Source organism: Tamandua tetradactyla, chromosome 5 (genome assembly GCF_023851605.1).
Source record: "Tamandua tetradactyla isolate mTamTet1 chromosome 5, mTamTet1.pri, whole genome shotgun sequence".
NCBI classification, from domain to species: Eukaryota; Metazoa; Chordata; class Mammalia; order Pilosa; family Myrmecophagidae; genus Tamandua; species Tamandua tetradactyla.
The window spans coordinates 9,277,248-9,290,625 of NC_135331.1; the positions used below are offsets into that span (position 1 = coordinate 9,277,248).

Consider the following 13,378-nt stretch of genomic DNA (forward strand, 5'->3'; position numbering starts at 1 on the left):
GTTGGGGTTTGAGGTCGCTGGCGTACAGGGGCTGCTTGATGAGAATATAACCGGGGCACGGAGGTGTTAAGTCATCTGTTAAAGCTTCGATAGTGAGGCCAGGATTTGGCCATAACGGTGATCTATGGTGTCAACGTCCTTGCCATGCGGACCTTCCATCCACAGAGGTGTCCAACCTGACTCCAGACCACATCATCACAGTGAACCCCAAAATAGCAACAGTGCCTTTCAGGTGATCTGTGGGACCCAGTGAAAAATGATCAAGAATATCATGATAGCAATAGCAAAGTATCAACCAAGCGTGGGACCCTCCTGAGATGTCCTGGGTAGCTGGCCCAGCTGAATGCTGTGTCTGTGTGCATTTGTGTGTGTGTTTAATTCTATTAAAGCTCAATAGAATCAGGATTGGTTGAAACGGAGGAGAGTAAGCATCAGAGAGGGACTCTCTTATGGGCCTAACCAACATTTAGGTGCCAGTGTATTAGACTATAAAATGATGTTGAGGAGGGTTCAATATTTATCTCCTGTAAGGATTCATTCATTCATTCATTCATTCATACCCTCTTTTGAGGAACATTCATGAAGTCCCAGCTCTGTACCAGGCACAGCAGAAACACAGATGAAAAGTTTAGTCTCTAATCTAATGGCGTCAATCATAGAAATTAAGGAAAAGGAACATAGCAATTCTGGGTAACCCTACAAACACAGGATTTTGTGTGCAAACACAAGGGCTTTGAGAGCCCTCTATTCTGTCTTGGATCAGGGAAGGCTTCTCAGAGAGAGTGACTTAGTCCTGAAAGATATATAGAAGGCAGCCAGGTGAATCAGTGAATCAGACATTCCAAGGAGAGTGGGGGGAGTAGGGTGGGGGTGGGGGTGGGGGTAAGATGGGTAAGAAAGAGCTGGAATATCAATGGGACCTGAAGGAAGAGTCTCGGGTGGGTCTGGGGTGGGAGCTGGGAGAGGTGAAGCCCACGAGGCCAGCTGGGAAGTCAAAGGTCTGTTCACAGCCCTCAGCTACCAGAAGACTCACTGAAAAGCCTTTCAGATTCCTTTCCTTTTAAAAAAGAGTAAGCTTCTTTAATTACAGCAGGCATACATGCTTATGTTCAAATTTTAAAGACTGCACAAACAGATAAAGAAGGAAAAGTCTTCCTTTTGCTTCTTCCAATCTCATTTCCTGGAGGTAAAGACTTAACTTTCAGGGTGTTCAAAAGTGTACACCACTTGCACACAAATGGTCTCATTTTGTTTCAAGCAACAGGGTCATGTTACATAAATTGTTTAGCAACCCATACTTTTATCATGAATGGGTTTCTCCATCAGAACATAAAGAGAAGGCTCATTCTTTTTTTTTTTACCAATGACATATTCCAAGTTTATTCTCGAATGTCGGTTCACATCAGTGGGACCATACAGTATTTGTCCTTTAGTTTTTGGCTAGACTCACTCAGCATAATGTTCTCTAGGTCCATCCATGTTATTACATGCTTCATAAGTTTATCCTGTCTTAAAGCTGCATAATATTCCATCGTATGTATATACCACAGTTTGTTTAGCCACTCTTCTGTTGATGGAGATTTTGGCTGTTTCCATCTCTTTGCAATTGTAAATAACGCTGCTATAAACATTGGTGTGCAAATGTCCGTTTGTGTCTTTGCCCTTAAGTCCTTTGAGTAGATACCTAGCAATGGTATTGCTGGGTCGTATGGCAATTCTATATTCAGCTTTTTGAGGAAGCGCCAAACTGCCTTCCACAGTGGTTGCACCATTTGACATTCCCACCAACAGTGGATAAGTGTGCCTCTTTCTCCGCATCCTCTCCAGCACTTGTCATTTTCTGTTTTGTTGATAATGGCCATTCTGGTGGGTGTGAGATGATATCTCATTGTGGTTTTGATTTGCATTTCTCTAATGGCCAGGGACATTGAGCATCTCTTCATGTGCCTTTGGCCATTTGTATTTCCTCTTCTGAGAGGTGTCTGTTCAAGTCTTTTTCCCATTTTGTAATTGGGTTGGCTATCTTTTTGTTGTTGAGTTGGACAATCTCTTTATAAATTCTGGATACTAGACCTTTATCTGATATGTCATTTCCAAATATTGTCTCCCATTGTGTAGGCTGTCTTTCTACTTTCTTGATGAAGTTCTTTGATGCACAAAAGTATTTAATTTTGAGGAGTTCCCATTTATTTATTTCCTTCTTCAGTGCTCTTGCTTTAGGTTTAAGGTCCATAAAACCGCCTCCAATTGTAAGTTTCATAAGATATCTTCCTACATTTTCCTCTAACTGTTTTATGGTCTTAGACCTAATGTTTAGATCTTTGATCCATTTTGAGTTAACTTTTGTATAGGGTGTGAGAAGGCTCATTCTTATTCACTCTATTTCATTGTATAAAAGAACCAAGGTCTTTCAATGGATTTTTTTTCCTCTCATCTAAGTTGTTTCCAGTTTTCCTCTATTACGACCGTGCTGGGGTGAACATTCAGGATCATCTCTCTTGGACATATGTGCCAGTGTTTTTGGAGTTAGATTCGCAGATGCGGCAGTGTTGGCTCAAAGAACAGACACACTCTGGAAGGGCAATGTACATGGACTTGAAATATAGCCCCCAGAATCAGACTGTCTGGTTCAAATCTCCTAAACTTACTACCTGGGTGATCTTTTAGCAAATTGACTTAATCTCTCTATGCTTTGCTATCCTTGCTGTAAAATGGATAATAGAGCATTTGCCCATACATTTGTGAGTGCTAACTGAGTTGGGATGGATACAGCACTTAGAAGACATAAACTAAGCACTATTTCTTTCTTAGCTCTTATAGTCTTGATAAATAACACCAAACTGCCCAACAAAAAAGGGTGAATCAATTTATACTCCCACCTACCATATATGAAAAAGCCATCTGTTCCATACTTTCGCCACAAGGGTCCTTGGTATTTTTGTCTTGTTTTGTAATAAACATTTTTTTCTTTGTTTATGTTCTTTTTTTTAATTTTTAAAATCTTTTTAAAAATATAACAACAAACACATTCCTAACTTACGATCATTCTGTTCTACATATATAATCAGTGATTCACAATATCATCACATAGTTGCATATTCATCATCATGATCATTTCTTAGAACATTTGCATCAATTCAGAAAAAGAAATAAAAAGAACAGAAAAAAAATCATACATACCATACCCCTTACCTCTCCCTTTCATTGATCACTAACATCTCAAACTAAATTTATTTTAACATTTGTTCCCCCTATTATTTATTTTTATGCCATATGTTTTACTTGTCTGTTGATAACGTAGATAAAAGGAGCATCAGACACAAGGTTTTCACAATCACACATTCACATTGTGAAAACTATATCATTTTACAATCATCTTCGAGAAACATGGCTACTGGAACACAGCTCTACATTTTCAGGTAGTTCCCTCCAGCCTCTCCATTACATCTTGACTAACAAGGTGATTTCTATTTAATGCATAAGAATAACCTCCAGGATAACCTCTCCACTCTGTTTGGAATCTCTCAGCCATTGATACTTTGTCTCATTTCGCTCTTCCCACTTTGTCTCATTTAGCTCTTCCCCCTTTTGGTCTAGAAGGTTTTCTCAATCCCTTGATGCTGAGTCTCAGCTCATTCTAGGATTTCTGTCCCACATTGCCAGGAAGGTCCACACCCCTGGAGTCATGTCCCACGTAGAGTTTGCTGTATTAAGCTTTTTTTTTTCTTTTCAGCTTTGTTGAGATATAATTTACAAACCAGATAACCCACCCATTGAAGGAGTACAACTCATTGGCTCTTAATATATTCACAGAGTTGTATAATCATGACCACGACCAAGTTTATATTTTTATCATCCCCTAAAGAAACCCAGTATCCTTCAGCAATTATTTAACATTTCACCCCAATACCTCCAGCTCTAGGCAATCACTCATCTGCTTGCTGTCTCTAGAGATTTGCCTATTCTGGGCATATCCTATAAATGGAATCAGATAGTGTTTGGCTTGCTAAAGCTGCCAGAATAAAATATACCAGAAATGTGGTGGCTTTTACAATGGGGATTCATTAACTTACAATTTACAGTTCTTAGGCTGCAAAAAATGCCTCATCTGAAGGCATCAGCAGAACAGTACCTGAACTCTGAAGACAGGCTGATGGCATCTGGGGCTCCTCTGTCCTGTGGGAAGGTACATAGCTGGTGTCTGTTGGTCCTTGGCTCCCGGGTTTCATTGCTTTCTGGCTTCAGTGGTTTCCTCTCTGAGCTTCTGTGGGGCCTCTCTTAACTTCTCTGGGGCTTTTCTCTATGAGCTTCACTTAATTTCATCTCTCCACTTCTGTGTCTTTTAGCTTCTGTCTTTTATTCTCTTAAAAAGGACTCTAGTAAGGGGGTTAAGACTCACCTTGAATAGGGTGGGTCACATCTCAGTTGAAATAACCTCATCGAAAGGTCCCACCTACAACAGGTCTGCACCCACAAGAAGGGATTAAAAGAACATGGCCTTTTCTGGGATACATAACAGCTTCAAACTAACACATACAGTAAGCAGCTTTTTGTGTCTGGCTTCTTTCACTTAGCATCATGTTTTCAAGCTTCATCCATTCTCTTTGTTATGATTGAATACTATTACATTGTACAGATATACTTAATTTGTTTATCTATTCATTAGCCGATGAGAATGTGGGTTATTTCGCTCTTTTGGCTCTTATGAACAACATTGCTATGAGAATTCATGTATAAGCTTTTGTGTGGATTTATGACTTCATCTCTCTCGGGTATATATCTAGAAGTAGAATTGCTGGGTCATATGGTAACTATTTATCATATTTTGAGGAACTGCTGAGCTTTTTTACAAAGCAACTGCACCATTTTACATTCTCATCAGCAATATATTAGGGTTCCAGGTTCTCCATATTCTCACCAACTCCTGTTGTCTATCTCTCCTATTAAAGCCAACCTACTGGGTGTGAGGTGGTGTCTGCATGAAGTTTTGATTAGCATTTCCCTAATCACTAAGAATGCTGAGCATCTTTTCATATGTCTGTTGGCGATTTGTATAACTTTTGGGGAGAAAAGTCTATTGGGATCCTTTGCCCATTTTTAAATAGATTATTTATCATTTTATTACTGAGTTGTAAAAGTTCTTTATATATTCTGGATACTAGTGCCTTATTAGGATTTGAAAATATTTTCTTCCCCTCTGTGGGGTGTCTTTTCACTTCCTGGACTAACGTCATTTGCAGCCCAAAAGTTTTAAATTTTGATAAAATTCAAGTTATCTATTTTCTTCTTTTGTTATTTGTACTTTTGGTGTTGATCTAAGTAAGCTTTGCCTAGCCCAAGCTCACAGAGCTTCACTCCTGTGTTTTCTTCTGAGAGTTTTATAGTTTTAGCTCTTACATTTAGGTCTAGTATCCATTCTGAGTTATTTTTTGTGTGTGGTATAAGGTAGGGGTCCCATTTCATTCTTTTGCATGTGGCCATCCAGTAGTTCTAGCACCATTGTTGAAAAGACTATTCTTTCCCATATTGAGTGGTCTGGCACCTTTTTTGAACCTCAATTGACAATAAATGTGAGGGTTTATTTCTGGATTCGCAATTCTGTTCCTCCAATCTGCATGTCATTCCTTCTGCCAGAAACACAGTGCCTTGATTACCATAGCTTTGTAGTAAGGGTTTTTTTGGGTTTTTTTTAATTAAAAAAAAAAATTAACTAACACAACATTTAGAAATCATTCCATTCTACATATGCAATCAGTAATTCTTAATATCATCACATAGATGTATGATCATCATTTCTTAGTACATTTGCATCGATTTAGAAAAAGAAATAGCAAGACAACAGAAAAAGAAATAAAATGATAATATAGAGAAAAAATAAAAATAAAAAATACAAAAATGTATATAAAAACAAAACAAACAAAAAAAAAACTATAGCTCAGATGCAGCTTCATTCAGTGTTTTAACATAATTACATTACACTTAGGTATTATTGTGCTGTCCATTTTTGAGTTTTTGTATCTAGTCCTGTTGCACAGTCTGTATCCCTTCAGCTCCAATTACCCATTATCTTACCCTGTTTCTAACTCCTGCTGGTCTCTGTTACCAATGACATATTCCAAGTTGATTCTCGAATGTCGGTTCACATCAGTGGGACCATACAGTATTTGTCCTTTAGTTTTTGGCTAGTCTCACTCAGCATAATGTTCTCTAGGTCCATCCATGTTATTACATGCTTCATAAGTTTATTCTGTCTTAAAGCTGCATAATATTCCATCGTATATATATACCACAGTTTGTTTAGCCACTCGTCTGTTGATGGACATTTTGGCTGTTCTGTAGTAAGGTTTTAAATCAGAAAGTGTGAGTCTTCCAACTTTGTTCTTCTTTTTCAACGTTGTTTGGCTATTCTGGGTGCCCCTTAGGTTTTCTACAGCAAACCCAACACTACATTTCAAAACCCCGAAATAAATGCTTCTCCTTTCTTTTTATATACCCCCCCACCAGTCAGTAGAAGCAGCTTCTTCCTCTACTCTACCTCCTTATTCCCCAACTTCTACTGTCACATTGCTTTCCTTAGGGGTTCAAGGACCTCAGTTGCCACTGGCTGAGTGTTCCAACTCAAGGTCATCTATTATTTGTGGTGACAAGACTCCCCAACCAATGACCCGTGCTCCCTGGTACTCCCACCTACACTGCCCCCCACCCAACCCCAGTGGAATTCCAGCTGGCTCTGTGACTTGTATGACAATGAGTTTGTGGGACTTCTAGCCTGGGCACTAAGAAGATCTGGCAGTTTCTGCTGTGTGCTTTTGGAGGCCCTGGGTAGCCACAGAGGAAGTTCCTGATTAATAAATGAAAGAGTTAATCCCTTGACCTCCCTAGGCCTCTGTCTTCTTTTTTTTTTATTTTTTTAATTTTATTTTTTTTTTATTTTTATTTTACATGGGCAGGCACCGGGAATCGAACCCGGGTCCTCGGGCATGGCAGGCAAGCACTCTTACCTGCTGCGCCACCGTGGCCCGCCCGGCCTCTGCCTTCTGATCTATAAAATGGGGACAATGATAATAATGGCACATCTCTTACAGCTTTCTTATAAGGATTAAATGAGAATGTGTATGTGAATCTCTTAGCCTGGCACAGAACAAGCAGTTGGTAAATGTCAGCTAATATTATTTGTAACATTAAAAAAAATAGCTTAATCCAGTTCCATGTTTCACATTCCAGTGTTAATGAGATGGCCAGGCATGGAGAGTGAAGTTAATTGTGGAAGTCGTAAATTTTAAGTGAAGGCTCCACCAAGCTCTTAGGGATCTCTGCCTTAGCTTTTGAAATGATTCATTACACCAAGTTTCTGTACAACTCATCCACTCGTTAAGAAAAAAAAAATACAGTGAGGAAGGACCCAAACGAGACAAAACACGCCCTCTGTGCAGTAGGAAGACTGGAAATTCCATAGCAGGCACTAGTATCCAGAGAGCCCAAAATTGATACTCCGCCTGAGTCCTCGTGAACTTTGGTTTGGAAATATAGACTGCGAGAGCTGAAAGAAGCTCGAAGATCAACTAATCCCTTGACTCACACATAAGGGTTAAGAGGTTACAAGGCTAACACATGACCAAGCCAGAACAAGCACCCAGGCGCATTAGCTCTCCTTTTCTTTTTTCCTTTTCCGAAACTTAAAAATATCCGTGGTTGTTCTTTTCTAATTTTATTCCTGACCATTGTTAAAAACACACACATAAACGCTATAAAATTGCAGAGCTCAGAAAGGGAGAGCTTTGCAAATTCTGGCTCCCAGAAATAACTATTATTAATAGTCCTTTTTTTTCCTGACTTAATAAATCAGAAATAGAGGCTCTTAGGATTGTTTTATGAACATCGATGACAAGTCCACATTTTTCCCAGGAGGAAGCATGATTTTCATGGGCAGATGGGGTAAAAAAAAAATACCAAGCATTCCACTAGAGTTGTATCACAACCACACCATGGGGTCTTCAGTCGTCAATCCAGCAGGGTTTCAGATACGAGGCAGTAACATACTAAGAGGGAGTGTAACCAAGTGTGTTCACTCATTCACTTGCCCATTCATTCATTAATTCATTGAATGTTTATTCAGAGTCAAATCTGTGCCAGCCAATAGGCCTATTTTTCAGGTCCAATCAACCACGTTCCCCAGCCTGGAAACCTGCAGAGTCAAGAAATTCAGGTTCCCGCATCCACTTTCTTTTGCCCCACCTTCACTCCAGGCCAGAGGATATTGGAAGGGCGCTGGGAGGAGGCTAATGATAGCCCCCACCCCCCCCACCCCCCAGGATGTCCCAAGCTTGGCATTAAACTTTTTAACATAGACTTGGAAGTGTGTGTGTGGACAAATCTCTGTTTGTTGGGAAGGGGGAAAGAGTAAGAGGGAGAGAGAAAAAAAAAAAAAAGAGTGAGAGTGGCGCAATGGTTAGTACCGCGGGCAAGATTCAAATCCCAGCTCTCCTCTTATTATCTGGGTGGCCTTGAATAAGTTGCCAACCTCTCTAAGCTTGACTTTCTTCATTTGGAAATGGGAAACAGTGGTGATTCTTACCTCACAGAATGCTGTCAGGATGAAGTAAGGTGATGCATGTAAATCTGAGCACGGGGTCCAGCACGTTGGAAATGTTTCTGCCACTGTCACCATCATCATCATCACTGTCACCATCAAATAAGTATGGTTCCTATGAGACTCTAATATTAGGCCATTCTGACTCTAGTTCATTATTGGGTTTACTATTATTGAAGCGGGATGTGCAGCTAAAAGAAAATTCTCAGATATTTAACTCAAGGTAGAATCTTGCGATCCATCTGTCAGACGCACCATCCACTGTGCCACTGGCCCACTTAACTCAAAGCAGAAACAGCACAATTTGGAAAAACCCCTTGCACAGCCACAAAAAAAAAAAAAAAAAAAAGGAAGCACAAAGTATGTAAGGGGAAAAGCATCCAGGGCAATTGCACCCAGTTATGCCAAAAAAGCAGAAAAAAACTATAGTGAAATGGTGTTCAGCTGCAAGACAGAGTTCAATGGCCTCTTAGCACCTGTCACTCAAAATTTAATTTTCACAAAAATGGGGGCTTTGAAAAATATCACTTATTTAAAAATAACCACTTGTGCACAGAAGCATCAAAATGTAATATAAACCAACAAAATAATCCAAGTTCTTTAACATATGCTTTCCTCCACCACCACTGGCAGTCCCAACTAGGTTCAAGTTTTCAGACACCTTATGAAATTTTATGTTTTTAAGAAGCAATTTTTTTTTATAACTAGAGATTAATTGCAGAGCTCTAGTGTGGAAAAGCAATCTGTGTTTGTAAAGAGAGGATGGCATGGGAAAGGAAGCCAGATTCAATGCCTCTGTGCTCACAAATAGACAAGTCCTATCTTCTATGCCTTTCACAGAGAAATCACAAACCTGCAAATGGGGCTTAAATCATGCTCATGCTACTTTCTTAACGTTTCTGGAAAACCCAGGCTCTCTTGCCCGGTGCATTATCATTCCTGTTGTTATTTTGTCAATCGTGTGAGCCAAGCAGATGGCTGTGAATGAAATCTGGAAGGCCAGGTACTCGACCAGCCCACAGGCCCACAGCCTTTGGGTAACTCGCAGATGATGGTCGGCTTGCCTAAACGTATCCTTCAGATTTAGAAAATGTTCTGGGTTCCTGTCTGCCCAGGGGATTTTTATTACTTGTTTATGCAAACAGCAGGTTGCATAAGAGCCTTGCTGGTGTTTTTTTTTTTTTTTTTTTTTTTTTTTAGCTATTTCGTAGTTTCCTGGTAACCATTCAGTCATCTATTTCAACACTCCTACATGACATAAAGGCGGGCACCCGAGCTCGCTGCTCACACGGCACACACCTCTCCCCTTGCGCCCTCGCTCCATCCCGACTCGCCCGGGCCACCCATGGACCGGCAGCACCCTGCGGGAGACGAGCACTTTCTGATCATCCACAACCAGAGCTGCTGCGTGTTCCGGGATGACTTCATCTCCAACATCCTGCCGCCCGTGCTGGGGCTGGAGTTCGTCTTCGGGCTCCTGGGCAACGGCCTGGCCCTGTGGATCTTCTGCTTCCACCTCAAGGCCTGGAAATCCAGCCGCATCTTCTTGTTCAACCTGGCGGTGGCCGACTTTCTCCTCATCATCTGCCTGCCGTTCCTCATGGACAACTACGTGAGGAAGTGGGACTGGCGCTTCGGGGACGGCGCGTGCCGCCTGATGCTCTTCATGCTCGCCATGAACCGCCAGGGCAGCATCATCTTCCTCACGGTGGTGGCCGTGGACAGGTACTTCCGGGTGGTGCACCCGCACCACGCCCTCAACAAGCTCTCCAACCGCGCCGCGGCCGGCGTGTCCTGCGCGCTGTGGGCCGTCACCATCGGCCTCACGGTGCACCTCCTGTACACGCAGATGCTCACCCGCAACCGCGGCGCCTTCCTGTGCAGCAGCTTCAGCATCTGCGACGCCTTCCGCTGGCACGACGCCATGTTCCTCCTCGAGTTCTTCCTGCCCCTCAGCATCATCCTCTTCTGCTCGGCCAGGATCATCTGGCGACTGCGGCGGCGGCAGATGGACAAGCACGCCAAGATCCAGCGGGCCATCCGCTTCATCACGGCCGTGGCCGTGGTCTTCGTGGTCTGCTTCCTGCCCAGCGTGGCCGTGCGGATGCGCATCTTCTGGCTGCTGCGCCGCGCGGGGACGCGGGACTGCAGCGTCTACCGGTCGGCCGACCTGGCCTTTTTCATCACGCTCAGCTTCACCTACATGAACAGCATGCTGGACCCCGTGGTCTACTACTTCTCCAGCCCGTCCTTCCCCAACTTCTTCTCCACGTGCCTGCGCCGCTGCCTCCGGAAGAAGCCGCCCGGGGAGCCGGACAATAACCGCAGCACGAGCCTGGAGCTCACCGGGGACCAGAACGTCTCCAGAAATGCCCCCGACCCGCTCATCGCCGGCCCCCGGGAGCCCTGAAGCCCCTCCTCCCTGGCTCCCACCCCTACTTAAAACGACTCGGCTGAGAAGGGAGACGATCGCCGAGAAAAGTCGTTCTCGCCTGGCCCGCAGTGACACCACTGGGCCTGGCCCGAGGTTTCCGGGAACTTTCCAGATTCAGCGAAGCGGTGAGGCCCAGTGGGCGACTCGGTTGCAAGTCGTGGTCGCAGAAGGCTTGGGCCGACTGAGAGGAAAGCTGCTGGGGCTTCGGAAACTTCTGCTTAATCTCTGCGGCTCAGAGGGCTGAAGAGGGCAAGATTTTCAGCGTTTCTGCTGAGCAGAGTTGGAAACACAGAGTAGCCGCTTGGGCACCTGGTTCCTTCCTTCTGCCTGAGATGGCAGGGTGCTCAGCTCCAGGGGCAGTATCCAACCTTCTTTAGACTCCAGCTAGGATAAGGAGAGCCAAGTGATGGGAGGGGAGTAGGTTTCTCCTGGGAAAGGGCCCCAGATACCATTAAATAAGCCATTGGGTCACCTGGCATCAATAGGGCCAGTTCATCTCTCAGCCCAGCTTTAGCAGAAACGGGACAGGCAAAGAGACTTGAGTTAAGGTTGATAGCTGGGCTTCCAGTGGTGGTAAAGAAGGGCTTAGCCCCCGGAGGAACTTAAGCTAAACAGTGTTATTAAGGGAAAGGAAATGGCATTTGTGCTCAAACCTGCGACTAAAACATTCCTCTATTGTTTACACTAACTTCAGGGTTGAGCAGTTAAAAAGGCTTCAAGGAAGAGAGCTGCTTCCCTCCGCTGTTTGCTTTTACTTAACAGGGAAATGTGCTGCTGTCCAGTAGTTAAAGGGAGGCGATTCCTCCCAGGCCATTAGCTTACCACTTTTGAGTTTCTGTACTTATTATTAACTCTCCCACTTCAATAAACTTTGATATGAGACACAGTCTGGTGTTGCGTCTGTCCGGGTTAGGGTTCACAGAAACAGACTTCTTTCTTAAGCAGAGATCTTTATGGGTTGTCAACTGTGTCCTGGAAGGAAAAATCCCAACACGGTAAAGTGAGAAAATGACCCGGATGCTGAGCCACATTATATATAAGATGGCCGAGTGAAAATTCCACATGCATTGAGACAAGGAGATAAAGGGGGCTGGGAATAAATAAAAGCAATTTAATTTGGAGGGGTAGTACAGACAGGATTGCGGGTGCATTTTAGACTCTATTTTGAGTTTGCTGAGAGCTGCCATCAGTGTTCGTGTATTAAAAATAAGGAATCGGGTCAGAGTGGGATTTTTCTGCAGGTCAGGGGAGAAAGAGCTTCCTATGGAATGGTTTCAGTTCTCTGTTCTGGAAATGAAAGGAGATGTGCCAGTCTACATCTCTAATCACTCCCAGTTTCTGTTATGCTTTCATTTCCAGCTCTGTCACTCCTGGATTTTCTGGCAATACGAGACTTGCCTCGACCCGTCCTACCTTGGATAAAGATGAGAAACAGATTCTCTAGCGCTCAGCCCAGCCTTAATGAAAAGCATTGCATGGGGAAAGGTAGACGTTCTTGATTTTCTTTTAAGCAGTTTGCTTGTCTCTCTCTCCAAGCAATTCTAAGAGGTGGGGAACCGAGAGTAGGAATCACCTTCTTAAAGAGGAAGAGAAGGAAGACAGGAGCTTAGAGGAACGGAGGGGATTCCCTGAGCCTCCACGCCTGTCTGTGGGGAGGCCCTTGTGAAACTCCAAAGTTTTCAGCAGACCAGGTGGTTTACGGGTGTTGGGGACCCCACAGCTCCCACCTGTTGGTCTGTTCTTGTATTCAGTCAGGTTTGCTGTGTTGGGCACCCACTGCAGCTGTGGCAGGAGTGAAGCAGCCAGGGCCCCTTTTCTCATGGAACCCTTGTTCAAGAGCCTGGAGGCAGAGTGTAGGCAAATGAATGACGAGGAAGTGTTGGGTAGCTTATGAGTATTGTGAAAACAGTAAAACAGGATGAGGGGTGAAGAGTGCCTGGGAAGGAAATAACTTGGACTGAGAGGCTTGATTGATAAGACTGGACGAATAATGCAATATCTGGGGGAAGGGCCCAGGGAAGGCAGGGCAGAGGAGAATTAGCTTGGTGTGCACGAGAAGAGGTGGTGCCACTGGTACAGTGAGTATGGGAACTGCTGCCTGATGAGGCAAGAACCCTGCTGTATGAAAATGAGAGAAGAGAGAGAGAGATCACCTTGTATAAAATGAAATAAGATTTCAAAGAAGATTATACCATATGATCTCAATTCTCCTTTAAGGGCGTGGAACAAACAGAGGGAAGAATATACACCACAACTTTGGCAATGATTATACTCGGGCAACGGGGTTACAGATGATTTTCATTTTTCTTTCTGAACTTTTCACTTTTTTTCTAAATTGTCAACAGTGAAATATA

The 13,378-nt window shown here is 43.4% G+C and overlaps 1 protein-coding gene across 1 annotated transcript; it reads left to right on the top strand.

Moving 5' to 3' along the window:
- The first annotated feature begins 9,864 nt into the window (after positions 1 to 9,864).
- HCAR2 (hydroxycarboxylic acid receptor 2) lies at positions 9,865 to 11,906 on the top strand. Its single transcript, XM_077159098.1, has one exon. The coding sequence runs from the start codon at positions 9,936 to 9,938 to the stop codon at positions 10,998 to 11,000; it is 1,065 nt and encodes a 354-aa protein (XP_077015213.1). The 5' UTR covers positions 9,865 to 9,935; the 3' UTR covers positions 11,001 to 11,906.
- The last annotated feature ends 1,472 nt before the right edge of the window (positions 11,907 to 13,378 follow it).

What these genes read in the sequence shown, in the direction of transcription:
- HCAR2 (XM_077159098.1), top strand. Translation starts at nt 9,936, where the DNA reads ATGGACCGGCAGCACCCTGCGGGAGACGAGCACTTTCTGATCATCCAC.